This window comes from Myotis yumanensis, unplaced genomic scaffold (assembly GCF_028538775.1).
Source record: "Myotis yumanensis isolate MYYU_CA2020_CCGP unplaced genomic scaffold, mMyoYum1.0.hap1 SCAF_3, whole genome shotgun sequence".
Classification (NCBI taxonomy): domain Eukaryota; kingdom Metazoa; phylum Chordata; class Mammalia; order Chiroptera; family Vespertilionidae; genus Myotis; species Myotis yumanensis.
Window position 1 is genome coordinate 32,164,835 of NW_027223754.1, and position 17,079 is coordinate 32,181,913.

The window sequence follows — 17,079 nt, forward strand, 5'->3', positions numbered from 1 at the left end:
AAATTAAAATTGAAAGTAGGTGCAATCATCATGCTATTGAGTATGGGGTCTTTGTAACGGTACCAGATTTATTATCAAAAGATTACTACCTAACATTATCGAAACTGAAGTATTAACAGGATCTGCAGAGGGAGAGGTTGTTCTGATTTCAAGAATTAATTTGTCCCCATCTGACACTGGCCTCCCATTTAAATTGATTCAATGATGGTTTCCCATGATGCTAGCATTTGTGATGACTATTAATAAATCACAAGGACAAACTCTAGACAGATTAGGTATATTCCTACCTGAACCCATTTTCTCACATGGTCAGTTATATGTTGCTTTCTCTAGAGTTTGAAGAGCATGTGTCATTACAGTTAAAGTTCTAAATACTTCAGCACCAGGGAAATTAGTCAAGCACTCTGAAAGTGTTTTCACTCTCAATGTGGTATACAGGGAGATATTAGAATAAGTTTAATCACTTTATCAGTCATTGTTTGCATCACTGTTGTTTTTATATCATGTTTTTGTTTTCATATCATGTTTTTGTTGTTTTCATATCATGTTTTTGTTGTTTTCATATCATGTTTTTGTCATTTTTATATCATGCCTCTGTTGTTGTTATAGCCTTTTGTTACTATTTATTAATAAATTTATATATTATTTTCATATACATTTTACTAATTTCCTTTCATCTCTCACATTTCTATTATAGAGAAAGGGCAAATAGCAATATTAAAATATCTCTGCTAATTAATTCCCTTTTAATGTGCACGAATTTCGTGCACCGGGCTACTAGTATGCATATAAGTTCCTTGGGTAATGTCCCCGCCCCCCTTCCCTTATAGAATCTGCCAAAATGAAACCTTTAGCACATAAAGGCAACTTCATCTGAAATAAGTAGCATGTGGTTACTTACAAGTGATTGGCTTTTTATTTTTTGCTAGTTACATTTTGCTTTTATGAACACAAAAAAATATATATATATTCAGGCTGCAACATCATGGTATTGAGCACACTTGAGTGGACTGTCAGTGCAAACCATGCCGTAGGCTGAGAAGACACAGATTTAGTAGAACCAAGTTAAATGTTCCTCAGGTAGAATATGAGCAGAAGAAAGTCATTCATATAAAACAATATAAATGTGAGCAATATCACATGTAAGATAGTAACTGAATAGGTAATCATCCCAGAAACCAGGAGTGGAAGTGAGACAGACAGCAAGACAGAAGGATAGACAGGAGTCAATACTGCAATGTAAATCAAATGGGAATTGACAATGTATAATGTTATAAAAATACCAATTCCATGGTCTAAAGAAGTATTGTTAGAGGGGAAAATGAACAGCAGCTAAAATTGAACCTTGCTCTAACACATATCAACTCATAAGAATTTACTGAATCCAGTTTTCATGCTATGTATTTGTATATCATGAGCCTTCATCTGAAAAATGGAAATATCTATACCTGCCTATTTGGCCATGTTGGTTGCATAAAATTTCTCTCTGAATGACTACCACAATCACCTCAAGCATGATTTAAATTACATATATATGTATATGTGTATACATGTACATCTACATCCCTCAACATCCATCTGTCCATCCATCCATCCATCCACCCATCATCCATCCTTCCATCCATCTCAATGAGCAAAAAAGGGAAATGCTTCTATCCGCATACCTTCAGGTTCCCTGATTTTTCTTCCCGCTGCAGACTTCCGAAGGACGCTCCTCCCGGAGTTAAAGAGGCTGGTTAGCTCGTCCAGGGGGCTGCTGAGGGGCCTGGAGTTAGGGGGGCTGTAGGGGACTGGAGAGGAGGCGTTGGAGTTGGCCTTCCGATGGTCCACTCTAGCTGCTGCCTTGCCGGGGGAATGCGGAGCCTTGGAGAAAGAGCTGCAGGGACCCGCTGCGGGAGCAGAGTTTGGCTTTTGCTGCACTTTGGGCAGATCCGGGTTTGTGGCTGCCTTCCCCGTGGGCACCACGCCGGCCTCGGGTGGGAAGGTGAAGTGGCGGTGGACAGCGGCCGGCAGCGCAGGGGGAGGAGGCGGCGGCGTGGGAGGCGGAGAGACTTTGTGGGACCCGTTGAACACAGGCAGGCCGGGGGACGGGGGCCTGTCCCCACCCCCGTTTTGGCTCTTGGAATACTGTGGCGACAGAGGACTGGAGCCTTCCGACTGCACAGGGTACTTGAGGTTGGTTTCCAGGACGGGCAGCTTTTTCACCTCCAGGGGCGTCAAAGGCGATTCATCCGACGCTGGGGAGCAGGTGACAGGGGTTGGGGGGAACACCAGGAGCGGGGGCCGGTGAGGCAGCAGGTTGGGGAAGGGGGCGGGGATGTCGCAAGTGTCTTTGCCGGGCCCTGGTGTCTGGCAGCCAGTGTCTCTCTCCTCCAAGGTGAAGGGGCTGGGGCGCTCACACAGTAAAGGGAGTGACACGGCCGCCCAGGCGCCCACCACCTGAGCGCCCCCGTCCTCTGGGGGCGCCAAGTACTTCATCTCCTCGTACACCGCTTCCCCCTGGTCCGGGCTGCCCGCGTGGCCCACCATCTCGATGTAGACGGGCTCCAGCTCAGGCTCTGTCTCGGCCTCAGAGTGTGCGGGGGGCACAGGAGGCGCGGGGACCCCCAGCATGGCCCCCAGGGCGCACTGTGGGCCCCCTGCTCTGTGCCGCGGGCCCGGGACCCCCACCGCCCCGGGCCCGGCGCCTGAGATCTCCTCCGAGGAGCCGCTGAGCTTGGTGTGGGGACTTCGCTTTGGCTTCCGAGGAGGAATCTTCTTCATGGTGCTGTAGTCATCACTGTGCGGTCTGGGCCGGGTGAGCACTGGAGGCAGATGAGCAAAGGATGGGAGGTGTTAGCGCGACTGCAGGGCCAAGCCGGCACAGCACTGGGGCTGGCGGGGCTGCCCTTGCCCACTGGGCTCCTGCAAGTCCCCAAGGATGGAGACAAAGGCCTGCATCCCCCACTCTGTCCCCCTCTTCCTCCCCCCACCCCTCCGTGATCCTAGCTCAGCCAACACTTCTCAAGACTGCCAATAGAAAGGGGGTTTTGATCCCAGAGCTGGAGGATAACTTCCATCATGAAGGAAGACGTTAGGTGGACCATAAGGGGTCCAGGGATTATCAGCCACCTGCAAGCAGGAAGTGCCCAGGGATACAGCCACGCCGCAGGGGAACACACTTCAAGCAGCTGCTGGAACCTACCCACACCTGTATTTTTAGGGTCTGATAAAGGTGTGACATGAGAACAGGCTGAACTGGTCCCCGGGGCTTTAGAGATGGGAACATGGAAAGCTAGGGAGAACAAGCAAATTAGCTAGTCGGTGGCAAATGGATGCTTCTTGTAGGAAATGAGTAAGTTGATTATTTAAATGGTATGAAATGAACAAAGCAAAACGCCTACATGCATAAAGAGATTATTATTTTGTTAAAGAACTTTGTTATCAAAATGATGCCAAGGGTGAATTTTACAAAGAATCAGCATATTTGAATCCTTAACAGAAACACATATTTAACAGGAAAATTAAGACTAAGAACTTCTAGCCCTGTCCAGGGAGCTCAGTTGGTTAGAGCAGTCATCACCGATACACCAAGGTTTCGGGCTGATCCTTGGTCAGGGCACATAAAGAATCAACCAATGAAAGGAAAAACAAATTGATGTTTCTCTCTCTCTCTCCCTTCCTCTCTTTTTTTCTCAAATCAATTATATGTTATTAACTATATATAAAACCATAAACTTCTAAAGTGGAAATTTCTGAAGTTGAAAAAAGGGAAATATTTAGAAAAACAAATCAGCATAATATTAGTAACAACTAATTTTAAAAGAGGCAGAAAAACTGTTTAGATATGATTTTAAAACATCTATTGAAATTTAAGTTTAAAAAAATTCCAAGATTTATTTTCTAATATAGTTTATTATAAATTATAATACATGTTTATTAAATCAACAAAATTTCTCTGAAAAAAGATGTTAATTTTAGGAAATTACATTAAGCTTTACTGAAATATCAAAACTGAAAAATCTTAAACTACGTTACTAATTTGGCATTTTACTGTGAGAATTATTGATAGAAACATATCTAACTTTTCTTAATTCCTGAGTCATTTAAGGCATGCAGATTTTCCTTTCACCATGACAGCACATATGACATCAGTAAATGTCCCCAGGTTGGAGGAGATAATAAAGTGAAATGGCTGAGATTAAAGGCTTTTCTATGGCTGAGTAGTATTCCATTGTGTAAACGGACCACAGCTGTTCTATCCTCTCACCTACTGATGGCCACTTCGGCTGCTTTAAAATCTTGGCTACTGTAAATAACACTGCAATGAACATAAGGTGCATATATTCTTTCAAATTAGTGTTTAAGCTTTCTTTGGATATATTCCCAGAAGTGGAATCGCTGGGTGATAAGGCAGTTCCATTTTTAATTTCTTGAGTTAACTACATACTACTTTCCACAGTGGCTGCACCTATCTGCATTCACACAACAATGCACGAGAGTTCTCTTTTCTCCAAATCCTCACCAATGCTTCTTGGTTGTTGATTTACTGATAATAGCCATTCTGACAGATATGGGGTGATATCTCATTGTGGTTTTAATTTTCATTTCTTTGATGAACATCTTTTCATGTCTATTGGCCATCTGTATGTCCTTTTTGGAGAAGTGTCTAGTCAGGTTTTTTGCCCATTTTTAAATTTGATTTTTTTGTGTGTTGACTTTTATAAGGTTTTAGTAAATTTTGAGTATTAAACCCTGGGGAAAGCAGTATGGAGTTACCTCAAAAAATTAAAAATGAAACTGCCTTATGATCCAGCGCTTCCACTTCTGGGAATTTATTCAAAGAAACCCGAAACACTAATTCAAAAGAACATATGTACCTCTAAGTTCATTGAAGTGTTATTTACAATAGCCAAGATTTGGAAGCAGCCCAAGTGTCCATCAGTAGATGAGTGGATAAAAAAAGCTGTGATACATTTACAAAAAAAATACTACTTGGCCATAAAAATGAGGGGAATCTTTTTGGAACAGCATGGATGGAGAGCTTGAAAGGTATTATGCTAAGTGACAGAAGCCAGCCAGAGAAAGACAAGTACCATATGATTTCACCTATATGTGGAATCTAATGAACAAAATAAACTAACAAACAAAATGGAAACAGACTCAGAGAATCAGATAATAAATAGACTGATAGCTGTCAGAGGGAAGGGAAGTTTGGGGCCTGGGTGGAAAAGGTGAAGGGATTAAGCAAAAATCAACAATAACAACCAAGAACAACAACCTAATAGACACAGAGAACAGTATGGTGATTACCAGTGGGAAAGGGAGTTGTGGGAAGGTAGAGGAGGGTAAATGAGGATAAATAGTGATGAAAGAACACTTGACTTGGGGTGGTGAACACAAAATACAATATTCAGATGATGTGTTACAGAAGTAGACACCTGAAACCTATACAATTTTATTATCCAATGTCACCCCAATAAATTCAATTTTAAAAAAAAGTTTTAAAAAGGCAAAATTCCATAATTAAAAAAATATGTTTAAAGGTTTCCAAGTCAAATCTGGATTCAAATCTCAGCAGGACCATTCATTCATGCAGTCATTTGTTGAGTCATACATTTGACTAGTATTTCCTGAAACACATTAGTGAGTACAGAGAAAATTTTCCCTACCTTCCTCTGTCCTAGTGGAAGGTGTCAGACAATGAAAAAATAAGTTAAACAGATGAATTAATTCTTGATCATGTTAGAACATGACATATGCCATAAAAGTGAAAAACAATAGGCCATGAAAGGGTTCACAGAATTGTGTGTGTGTAGTGGGGGGAGGGTGGCAATGGTGCAAATGATAATAGTAAAAGAGGTTTTAGGCAAAGCTCTCTAAGCTTCAGTATAGTCATGCATAAAATGATCAGTAATTATCTCAGAGGCATAAAATAGATATTGTATGTAAAGTGTTTGCTCACATTTTGGCGCACTGGAAACATGAAACAAATGGGAGACATCCAAATGAGAATGGAAAAGAACAAAGCTAATTTTCTAACTCAATGGACATCTTTGTGAGCCAGTATTCTACACAGTTCCCAAAAGCAGCCAACTTTTAAGAGCAGAGCATGCCCAAAATGCACAATTCTGTAATTAATAAGCATTATTCTAAAGGCTTTCACCATACTAAAACATAAGCTTCTCCTAGAAAGTTAATGACCCAAACAAAATTTTAGCATTGCTATTATAGAGTTGTTCTGAAGATTTAAATAATTTAAAGGATTTGTGGCAGGTTGTCTTTTCCAAAACTGGATTCAACAATATTTTCCGTCCCACATGCTCTTCAGAACCCTGATCCTGGGAGGGCCTCTGTGACTGGCCCTGACAAATAAAATATGGGGAAGGGGCTGCTGTCTGCTTTCTGTGGCTGGATCCCAGGTAGTATGGTTCTGCTTGGCTCTTGCTGTGTGGAACACATATCTTGATGGCCCTGATCTCTATGTGAGGAGACTGCTTACTCTGAAGCACCCATGCTCTAGAGAACAGGTAGAGAGACCATACAGAGGTAAGAGTGATGAGGAAGACTCCATTTGCTTCAGCTCTCAGCTATCTGTGTTTCCGCAGCCCAGACACCAAAAATCTAATAACCAAGTCTTTGGATGATTCCAGCCCCTGACTCTCACTACTGCTGTGAGAGAGCCTGTGTAATCACTGGTTAGCTGAGCCCAGACAAGTACTAGGACTATAAGAGAGAAAAAAGAATATCATGGTCATTTTAAGCCACTGAATTCTGGAGTGCTTTGTTACACAGCAGTAGACAACTAATACAGATATTGGTACCTGGAAGTGGGAGTGCTACTATAAATAAAACTTTAAAAGGGTGGCAGTAGCTTTGGGAAATTGAAGGAGTCTTGAAGACAATGTTAGCAGAAGCCTGTTGATCCTCACGGAAGCTCTTGGTGAGGCTTAAAAGGAGGTGAGGAAGATGCAGGAAGCTGGAGGAAACATGAGCCTTCCGGTGCCATTGTGGAAAGTTTAGCAACACTGTCACCTGCAGTAATATGGGAAGTGAAACACGCACTTAGGGAACTGAATGATGTAGCTAAGGAGGTTTTCAGGTAGAGTGTAAAATCTGCCTCCTGGATTCTTCTAGCTGCCTATAGTAAAATGTGAGAGTAAAGAGACAAGCCAAAGACCTATTAACTGTAAAGGATGCTGGACTTCCTATGTTTGAAAATAAAGGTTTCTCACTGCCATGCTGTCCTCACGGAAAATAATTCTCAAGTGAAGAAATGACTTTCAAGCAGAGATGAAATCTGGGGCATTTTCAGGAAAACGTGATCTAAAGATGGAGCCAAGATCATGGCTATGAAACCCTTTATTGAGACGTCAGGAAGATTTAAGGTGATGCTTCGTGGATCTGTTCAAAGGAGCAAAACCACAGGACTTCTAAGAATCGTAAGTGGATTGCAGCACAGAAGTCTTGCAGAGAGCCTGAAGTAAAGAAGATAATTATCTCAGAGACTTGTGGATGTGGCTTTTGAATAATGCAGTAGATTGTAAATTCACAGGAAACTCACAAAGCTTTTAAAGGAATTGGATCATCTTGCACTGAAAGGAGAAGACTTAATACAGAATGAGGAAGCTCTGGTGCCTCAACATTTTATAAGCAGAAAGCAGGCTGAGAAAGCTACCAGCCCTAAACATGTCACATCTTGTGGATTAGCAATTACAATTTACAGGTGAGCCAGGAGTCCAAAGCATGTACCTAAGACCCATGGAAAATCATTTCTAGGAACTAGGACAACATCCTAATCAGGGCACAGGCAGTGTGTGCCCAGGTATTGTTCAGAACTGTTCCGTGAAAGAGCCTGCTGTGTGCCTCCCAACTTTCCCCCTTTTAAACAGGAACACCCTGGGCCTGTCCCTCCAGTGCATGTTAGCTGTGTGGAGAATAGGTCCCCGGTCTTCAGATCCATATGTTCAATACTGGAGGAGCGAGCTATCCACCTGAACAGCCTTACCCGAGCAGCCAGGATACTCGAATCTGATTTAGATGAAGAGATCTGGGCATTGCACCTGAGCTTGGTGTGGTGATGGGATGAGGCATTGGGGCAATTGGGCGGGGCGGGGGCGGGGGAGGAAGGAAAGTGCCTCTTGTATGTGAAAAGGATGTGAACTGTTTTTGCCCTGAGGGTGGATAAGGCAATTTGTATTTTCCAAAAATTGGCCAAAGTACGTAGTGTTTCCAGTCCAGTGAAGAGCTGGAAGGAATCTCTTTCTCCTCCCTAAGCCTGCATGTGCCTATGGGAGTGCCTGACACATGGACTGTGGTGGAGGTGATTCTGCATGACTCCCAAGGCTGGTTCATAGCAGGCGCTCTCTTTCCTGAAGCATGTGCCTTGGACACATTGATTCTCCATGAAGTCCAGCTACCCTGAGCTGCCATGCTACACAAACCACGTGGAGAGACCGCCTAGAGATACAGGTGCCCTAGCAGCCCTAGCCCCCAGACATCTGAGGTACCAGACATGTGAGGTCCCAGCTTTCAGAGGATTCCAGCCAGCATGTGCAGTTTTTCAAAGGACCTCGAGTAGGAGCCACCCAGATGAGCCTCGTTCACACCCAGAACCTGAGAGATAGTACGAAGATAACCGTGCTGGATTTAAATCACCAAGTTTGGGGTGAGTAGTTGAGCAACAATAGATAACTGATATGAAATTCCCTCAAGGTTTTCTCTAGATGCAGAGAAAAGCTTTATCTTTAAAATTAAACTATTACAAGTAAAGTAGTAGATTTTGTTAGGAGGCAGTCAAGAGCCTGGCCTCTAGGATATGACTGCCTTGGATAAGTGACGTGTGACAGGCTACACCACTGCACCCTGACTCAGTGTCCTCATCTATAGATGGGTCACAGTGATATCCCATTCCAATGAGTAGTTCTAAAGATGGAAGATACTTAGCATAATGCCCAGCACATTATAAACACTCAGTAAGTGTTGGCTGTTGTCATCATTATCTTATTACTACAGAGCCAGAAATTAATCATGAATGATAAAACAGGGTTTCTGTGAGTATGATCTGGGGTTCAGCAATATCAGGTCACCTGACGTGCTTTATTGAGGATGTAGATAGCACAGTTCCTGTCATATTCCATAATTACTAAGTTATAATCCGTGGGGGTGGGGACTTGAAAGCTTAGTACTTCACAAGTTAAAATTAGAACACCACGGTTACAGAATTAAAGAATAATTTGGTTTATGGCTATTTCTTTGTGCCTGTGTGTGTATGTCCACCCAAGTGCTAAAGTACATACTAATAGTTCATTTGCAAATATGAATTTGAGGACCATTAGAAATAGGTTTACATTAAGAGTTTTCTTAACAGTATGTTTAGCCCTAAGATTTGTGAGTAAAACTCTTGCTAATACTTGACAATGTCAATAAGATATCAGGTAGACATTTCATAGTCATAGATCATCTTCAGGGCAAGTTTTACTGTTCAAACAGTAACTTAAGGGTTAAACCCCACATTCTCAAGCTGACTCACCATTTCATACACTTGACTCTTATCTGAGTGACTGGGCAATGATCTAGGGACTTGTGTCATTTTAAGTCTTGTTAAGAGATAAAAATGTTCTTGTGCAAATACTTTCCCTTTGGCTTTGTTGTTAAAACACCATTTGCTCCAGGACACAGGCTATTTGGCCCCATTCTCATTAAGAACAAGATACCTACATAATTGACCTATGAGAAAAAAGGAATGAGGGGCTTGTTCAACCAGAAAACATGTGTATCTCATGTGTATGTATCCATTGTATTCCAATTCTTCTAATGTGATTTTGCCTAGTTTCAAAGCAAACTTAGTGCCTAGGACAGGACATCAAGGATACCTAAATAAATGCCTGGTGGCCCACTGCATACATGAGTGAAAGTGATATCAACTTACAACCAGCTACCCACCAGACAAAAAGGGTTCCTACTGAGTTGATATATTCCAACCTTGTTACATCACTTTGTGTGTGTGTGTGTGTGTGTGTGTGTGTGTGTGTGTGTGAGGAGCCCTTGTTCTCATCCCATCTTTACCCATTGGACAGCATTCTACAGGCATACTGCCACTTAAATGTCCTTCCAGGTCCTTCCTCATTTCCCAGCCAGCATTAGAACCATTTGCTCTGTCCCATACCATCCTGTTCTTTTTGCTATTACTCTGCTTATCTCATAATTTGTTTACCCATTTATCATCCCCACTGGCCTCTTCAGGGAAGAGCCAAACTCATGAAATACACTTAGTTAATATGTGTTGAATGTGAAAATGCACCATCAATTGTAAAACATGCAGTCATGTTCTCCTGTTATGTCCAGTAATACAATTCTTGGGACAGTGTTCACAGAAAACCTAATTTCTGTCAAATTTCGGGTAATAGAAAAAAAAAACATTATAAAGGGGCTTCTGGTAAAAAATATGTTGACAAACCAAATCTGATAAATCTCCAGGGGACATTGTGAACCTTGCCAAATTGTGCCCATTTCAATTTATTGATAGAAAGCTAATTTTGCTTTAATGAAAGCAACACAAAGAAATATATTTCTATAACATTCATGTTTTCATTCAGTAAGTATTTATTGAGTGCCTACCATGTGGCAAGTGCTGTCTAGAATAAAGATATAAATAAGACAGTCAGAAAGAAAAGAAACAGAACATTATTTCCAAATTAAGCCCCACAGCTGAACCACTCTTGTATCTATACATTATAAACTGCATTTTGTTGAGAATGGAGTTGTATGGCAATGAAAAAAAAATGATTCCTCAATGTGTAATTCATCAGGAATGGGCTGCTGGAGTCTGCAGGGAGGGTGGCTGTGGAGGTCATACCACAGAGAGTAAAACGATGGAGGCTACCGTTGCCCAAGAAAATCCTTTCTTTTGCCATTTCATCATCTAGTCATCACTGTGTTTGGGAGAAAGTCTGGAGTCTGGATGTAGAGAATCAACTCTTCTCTCTAGAAAGTAATGGAACTGGGAGCCCCCTAGCAAAGAGAAAGTGAAGCCAGGACCCTAGTCTCCTTTTGTTAGTCACTGTTTGCAGACCAACCCCAGATGTTTAAAAAACAGTACTTTCAAATAGTTGGCTCTAGCTTGTTAATAGTTTGCAAACAAGCATTAAAATTTACTGGCCCATAAAATTGTTTCAAGATTCTCAGGTACAAAGGTAGTAAAAAAAAAATGAGCCCTCTCGCCTGCCCCTCTTTATGGCCACTCATTATTGCATAAAATCCTATAGGAAAGGCATGTGTTAATAAGATCAAGACTGGTCACAAAGATTAAGACTTTAATGTGACTAATTATTGGTTTCTCTAAGATTCTTCCTCTTCGTTCTCCAATCAGATCTCCATTCATTCTATAACCTTCTGAATGGATTAGCAGCTTTATTTGTAAAAGAAAAGAACTTAAACTTATTTTTAATGAGCCCTCAGGAATGGCTCAGATAATAAACTGATCTCAGTTGTGGTCCCTGTTCTTATGAAACCAGAGTTCATAGAGCATTTTAAGTAGTGATCAGATTTTCTTCTTAGCTTTTGCAGAAGAAGGATACATTTGTGACATCTTACTAGGTGCAAAAAAACTCAGTACAGCAGGTACTCAAAGAATGCCATTCCATACAGCGTGGTTTTGATAGTTGATGAGATGCCACAGAAACCTAATTCTTGTTTATATCAATTAGCCTATTGTAAAACTGGTTTCATTATACCTCCTTTTGCTTACCATCACAGAACTATGGGCAACATTAAGTGAGGCCTGACTGTACTGCCCCTGTGGTAAAGACATGCAACTCTTAGAATCAGTGGTCTCTGAGAACTTTGTGTGATGATGGGAAATTCCATACCAGTGGCTGTTGAGTACTTAGACTGTGACTAATGACTGAATAACTGAATTTTAAATTGTATTAATTTTCATTACTTTAGATGTAAAGAGCCACAGTTACTAGTGGCCACTGTATAGGACACTTTGAGCTCCTGTCACAATGGCATAAAAGGGACCAGAACCACTGTTGATGGTGGGGTTTTTACTAAGAGTGTCACCACCATTGTGATTATGGATTAGAAGTCCATGGCCTGAGTGACGAAGCCCCTCTAATGGCCCTTGACTCCTAATGCTACACAACTAAGTAGCACACCAGCTTGATCCCAACATGTAGGTTAATTTTTAAAAAAACATTTTTTATTGATTTCAGAGAGGAAGGGAGAGGGAGAGAGAGATAGAAACATTAATGATGAGAGAGAATCATTGATCAGCTACCTCCTGCACACCCCACACTGGGGATTGAGCCCACAACCAGGGCATGTGCCCTGACCAGAACCAAACCATAATCTCCTGCTTCATAAACAGAAGCTCAATCACTGAGCACCCTGGCTGGGTGCAGGTTAATTTTTTTATTCTTCAATATATATTTAGAACATATTCTAAAATGTGGGAATTCATCTGCAGCCATAGGAGATATGGTGATGAAGGTAACGTCATCAGGACTAGGAATCATAAATTGTGAAAATGAATAAGTATCATAGATAGGAAAAAAGGAACTTATTTATGAACTGGCCCTTTCAAACGCCTCCAGTATGTGAACTTACTGTGCTGTGATCTATGGGGAAGACACCTACATGCACCTTACTCATATGTGAGCTGAAATTAATTTCTAATTAAATTTTACATAAAAATCTTGTGAGTCTAATAAATCACATCATGTGTTTTATACTGCAAATCTTGAGAGACTTGTGATTCCCTACAGTAGTAAGGAGTTTCAGAATTTTGCAATTGTAGACTTTCGTGCATTTTCTTTATTCATCTTTTTTCTGTCACTTTATTTTATATATATTTTTATCCCATGATTTTTGAATAATTTTTCTTAATTGACATTTTTTGCTACTCATATGAGAGACCTCGATTTATATATATAGTCTCCTTTCACAATGATGTGACTACTTGGCACTTGGTTACTCTAAAATCTCACCTTCAGGGCAATCGGTCTCCTAATATGCACACAAAGAGAAAGCATTTTTAGACTTTACCGGCTATTCTGAGACATACTTATTCAAATTTATAGAGCTTGATTGCAGCATTCAAGTTTGAAGGGGGCTTTATATTATATACACTGTAACTTTCAACCTTGTTTTGTATTGTTTTTTTTCTATTTCTGATACTATTTTGAGTCTTTACATCTTCATCTCATTAGTCTTAGACTGTTAAATACTGTTCTTCCTATTTCAATATGCCAAAAAAACTTTCTTCATATTTCAATCACACCTTTTTGAAATCTGTACCATAAATACAGAGGCCTCAAAGTAATAATCATGGAAATGTGAGCTCGTCTACTTTCTCAGGGAGTGGCTCCCTGATTTCTTTAGAAGGGGAGCCTCCTCTAGCTTGTGTGCATTGGGAATACACCATGTTTTCAGGGAGGTCCTGTGTTCACATCTATACCAGCTTGAACACTCTCTTCTAGGGGATTTCCCTAAGGTCATGTTCACTTTCTGTTGTCCTTATTGCCATGACATTAAAGATACATACTTGGATTCTTCTCCCCAAAGTTATAAATTTCGCCTCCATCTCCATCTAAGCATTATTGCAGCATGACTCATACATTATGACAGCAACATTTTTTAAACTAAAAATTCTTCTAAAAATCTATTCTTTCTTAAAGCGACTGACACAAGGATCTTGGAAGAAAGATAACTAGGGTGTACTCATTGCTCCAGGCTCCTGGCCCATGGATTTTCCACAGCTCATAGAGTCAGCCTTCTTTTTCCATAAGATGAGCTTATGGTTTCCTTGTGCTTTTTTTGGTTCATTTATTTATGGAAAGAATTGTGTTCCATCTTATCTTCAGATAATATTTTTCTAATGAAACCTGCACAGTCATTTTATTTTGAATTTTGACTCCCCCCCACTCACTACCACCTCTTACCATATTTATTTTTCTCTGCAGCAACATCTTCTAAGATACTCAATGGATTTTGCTAGCTCATTATGTTTACCATTTGTCTTCCCCTACTAAAATGAAAAATCCACCAGGAAAAGTGGTTTTGATTGTTTCATTGATGGTGTATCCTGCTAGCCTAGAATAGGACCTAACTTTTAGTAGGTGATAATAAAATCTGTGAAATTAACAAATGTTCTGCAAAGAAGCGCTTTCTCTAATTTTCCCAATTCTAAAAATTAATAATTAAGCAATAAGTCTCATGAACTCATCTACAAGATACCTGACTGTGAGTAAAGTGTGACTTTTCCCATTTTGCATAAATAATTCTAGAACACGAATGCAGAGACTTTTATTATTTAGTTCCAAAAGTTTCACTAACTGAATCCTGCCATATCGTGACTCTCATCTGTGTGAATTGTTTCACTTACTGCATAATAAAGCAAGCTCAAGTTTTAGTGGGATTGTGATAATAGGGAATCCTGATACATTTTTTTTTGGCTAAAATTAGTAAAAATGCACATGGACTGGCGACCAATGTTCTGAATTGCTCTGATTTGAGGCTCAGCTCCTCATTCATGTGGAAGTGGGAACGGGAATTAAGGAAATGATATATAAGTAGCTTTTTCCTAAGAGGCTTAGAGATTTGAATACAGACTATTTATATTTAATCATTAAAGAGCCGCTGGCAAGTGAACAATTGGATTTATTCCTATTAAAAATATATTAGGGTAGCAATACTGCCATGGGGCTCTCAAAAACCGGAAGTCAGTGCATCAATAACCCAACGAGCCGGTTTCCTCCTTCCCTGTGGCTAACCTTCAGTCGATGATTCCTTGGCTGCGGCCCACAGGCAGGCGCTCACAGCCTCATAGGAGGCGCTCAGCCGCGTGGCAGGGTCCCTCTTTGGCTTGGGCGGAGGCTGTTTCCGTGGTGATGGGAGGCCACTGCTGTCATCCAGGCTGAACACCGAGTGCAGAGAAGGAGACCGGGTGGAGGAGCCAGCCAGGGACTGCACCAGGCTGTCCACAGCCATGGGGACTGGGACGGAGCTGCAGTGGAAATGCCTGGGTCCACTCCTGTCTTCAGTTCTTGAGGGGAACAAAACACAAACAGCACCCAGAGAGGCCCGGATGCATTATGTTCAGAGGGTAACAATGAACCTGCTCAACCAGACATAATCAAGGCTTTCTGGTGAACAGCCTTCCCCTTGAGGCTGAAGGATGCCTGGGCAGCACTCTGGTGACCCACACATCCAGAGAAAGCCGCCCCATCCTTCCAGCCCCTGCTTTCTGATAAACGAGCACCTTGGAGATTCATCATTATCACTGAGAAAACAAAAGCAAAAAACAAAACAAAATAAACTCACACAAAGGCAACACTTCTTAAGGAGTGCTTACATTTTCTACCAGGCATTCACTGAATGAATTTTTCACACTCTGATTATTAAGCAAATCAGAAAACCAGAATTTCAATCTGGATGATCATTTCTGGAGAATCCATCTTAATAGAGAGTTACTGATGCATCAAATGCTGGGAGTTCATCACCACTTCCCCTTGCAAAACAACATATACATAAAACTATCAAAGATTTACATTTTTTTCCTCTCTCTCTCTCTTTTCTCCTAACCATTTAAACCTCGTTGGCAATTATTTAATTATATGCAGAATTATTATTTTTCTTCTGTCACTCCCTCTGGTTGTCCAATGCCAAGTAAACTGTGGGTATTCAAAAAAAAAATAGACAAATACTTCTTCACTTAATTTTACATCAGGCAAATGAACACATAATCAAATTGAGAAATTGGGGTGGCTGTTTAGCTCCAGCAGAGAAAATAACAAACATTATTCTGGAAGTCACATAAAATTAATAGTTATCTGGTTTTAAAAAAATTCCTTCTGGCTTCATATGTCAATATAATCATGTAGCACCAAGATGCCAATGCATCCATTTTACAAGGAGTCTCCGAGCATTTGTTTTAATAATTATATCTTTGCATGGCAGCACACCAACAGGGCTGGGATCCACCGCAAGGCAGAGCCCGACGCCCGTGTAGAAAACGAACTAGCTGAAGATAAAAGCATGGCGCTCAGTGGATAATTTGTTTTCCTTGTAATGTTTAATTACAGTTTTCCATACAAAGGGATTTTTTTTTCAGTTTTTAATCACTGAGATATTTTAAGCTACTTACTGAGAGGCACATTACCATTTCCACTTCAATAAAAAAATCATTTGACATAGGCAGTCAAGGCAAAGGGGAGTCAGTTCTTAGTGAGAAAAAGAACTAGATATTACCAAGTTCCTGTGGAACACACAAGCATCTCCTTGACAGTGAATTAGGATCTGAGGGACCCATGTGCCTGCCCTCCCGGGGAGGGGACTATGAACCACAGGAGTCCTCATCTTTCACGGAGAGGCACGAGTGATAAAGTGAAGGATCAGGTGGTCCCCACTTGTCTATTTCCGCCTCCAAAGTGAACTTTAAAATAAGAGTCTCGCCCTAACCAGTTTGGCTCAGTGGATGGAGCATCGGCCTGCGGACTCAAGGGTCCCAGGTTCGATTCCGGTCAAGGGCATGTATCTTGGTTATGGGCACATCCCCAGTAGGGGGTGTACAGGAGGCAGCTGATTGATGTTTCTCTCTCATCAACGTTTCTAACTCTCTATCCCTCTCCCTTCCTCTCTGTAAAAAATCAATAAAATATATTTTAAATAAATAAATAAAAAATAAAATAAGAGTCTCCTCCCCAAAGTTTTCCTTATTGGCAAAGAAAATGAGACAGTTTACTAAGGAAAATATCTGTATAACCATTTATTGGTTTCACTACTTCTGTTTTGAGAGTGGCTTCTCCATTTTTTTTAATCAGATTTCCAGAAGTTTCTCAGAGTGAGACTCTGGTATAGATGGCACTTGTATAAAGATGTGGAGAAGCCAGCTAAGACAGAAATATCAGATGCCTTAAAACTTTGTGCTTGAAAGGGAAGTGATTGATGCAAGCATTGTAAGTGAAGCAATGATTATTTCATTGGACTAAACTCACACATGTAGCATTTATTTCATTAAGAGGACGCAGAGGAAAAGCATCCTCTTGGTTTTTACGAGGTTTCAAATAAAGGATGGGCACATACTTGCCAGCTCCC

The 17,079-nt window shown here is 40.9% G+C and overlaps 1 protein-coding gene across 2 annotated transcripts in view; it reads right to left on the reverse strand.

The window, feature by feature from the left end:
• MYO16 (myosin XVI) overlaps nucleotides 1-17,079 on the reverse strand; it is a 533,335-nt gene that overhangs the window by 72,600 nt on the left and 443,656 nt on the right. For both annotated transcript variants that reach the window (XM_070408604.1, XM_070408603.1), the window contains exons 31-32: nucleotides 14,757-15,028; nucleotides 1,665-2,804 (exon numbers count right to left, since the gene is read on the reverse strand). In XM_070408604.1, coding sequence (XP_070264705.1) covers nucleotides 1,665-2,804; nucleotides 14,757-15,028 — 1,412 coding nt within the window. The remainder of the gene's footprint in view (nucleotides 1-1,664; nucleotides 2,805-14,756; nucleotides 15,029-17,079) is intronic.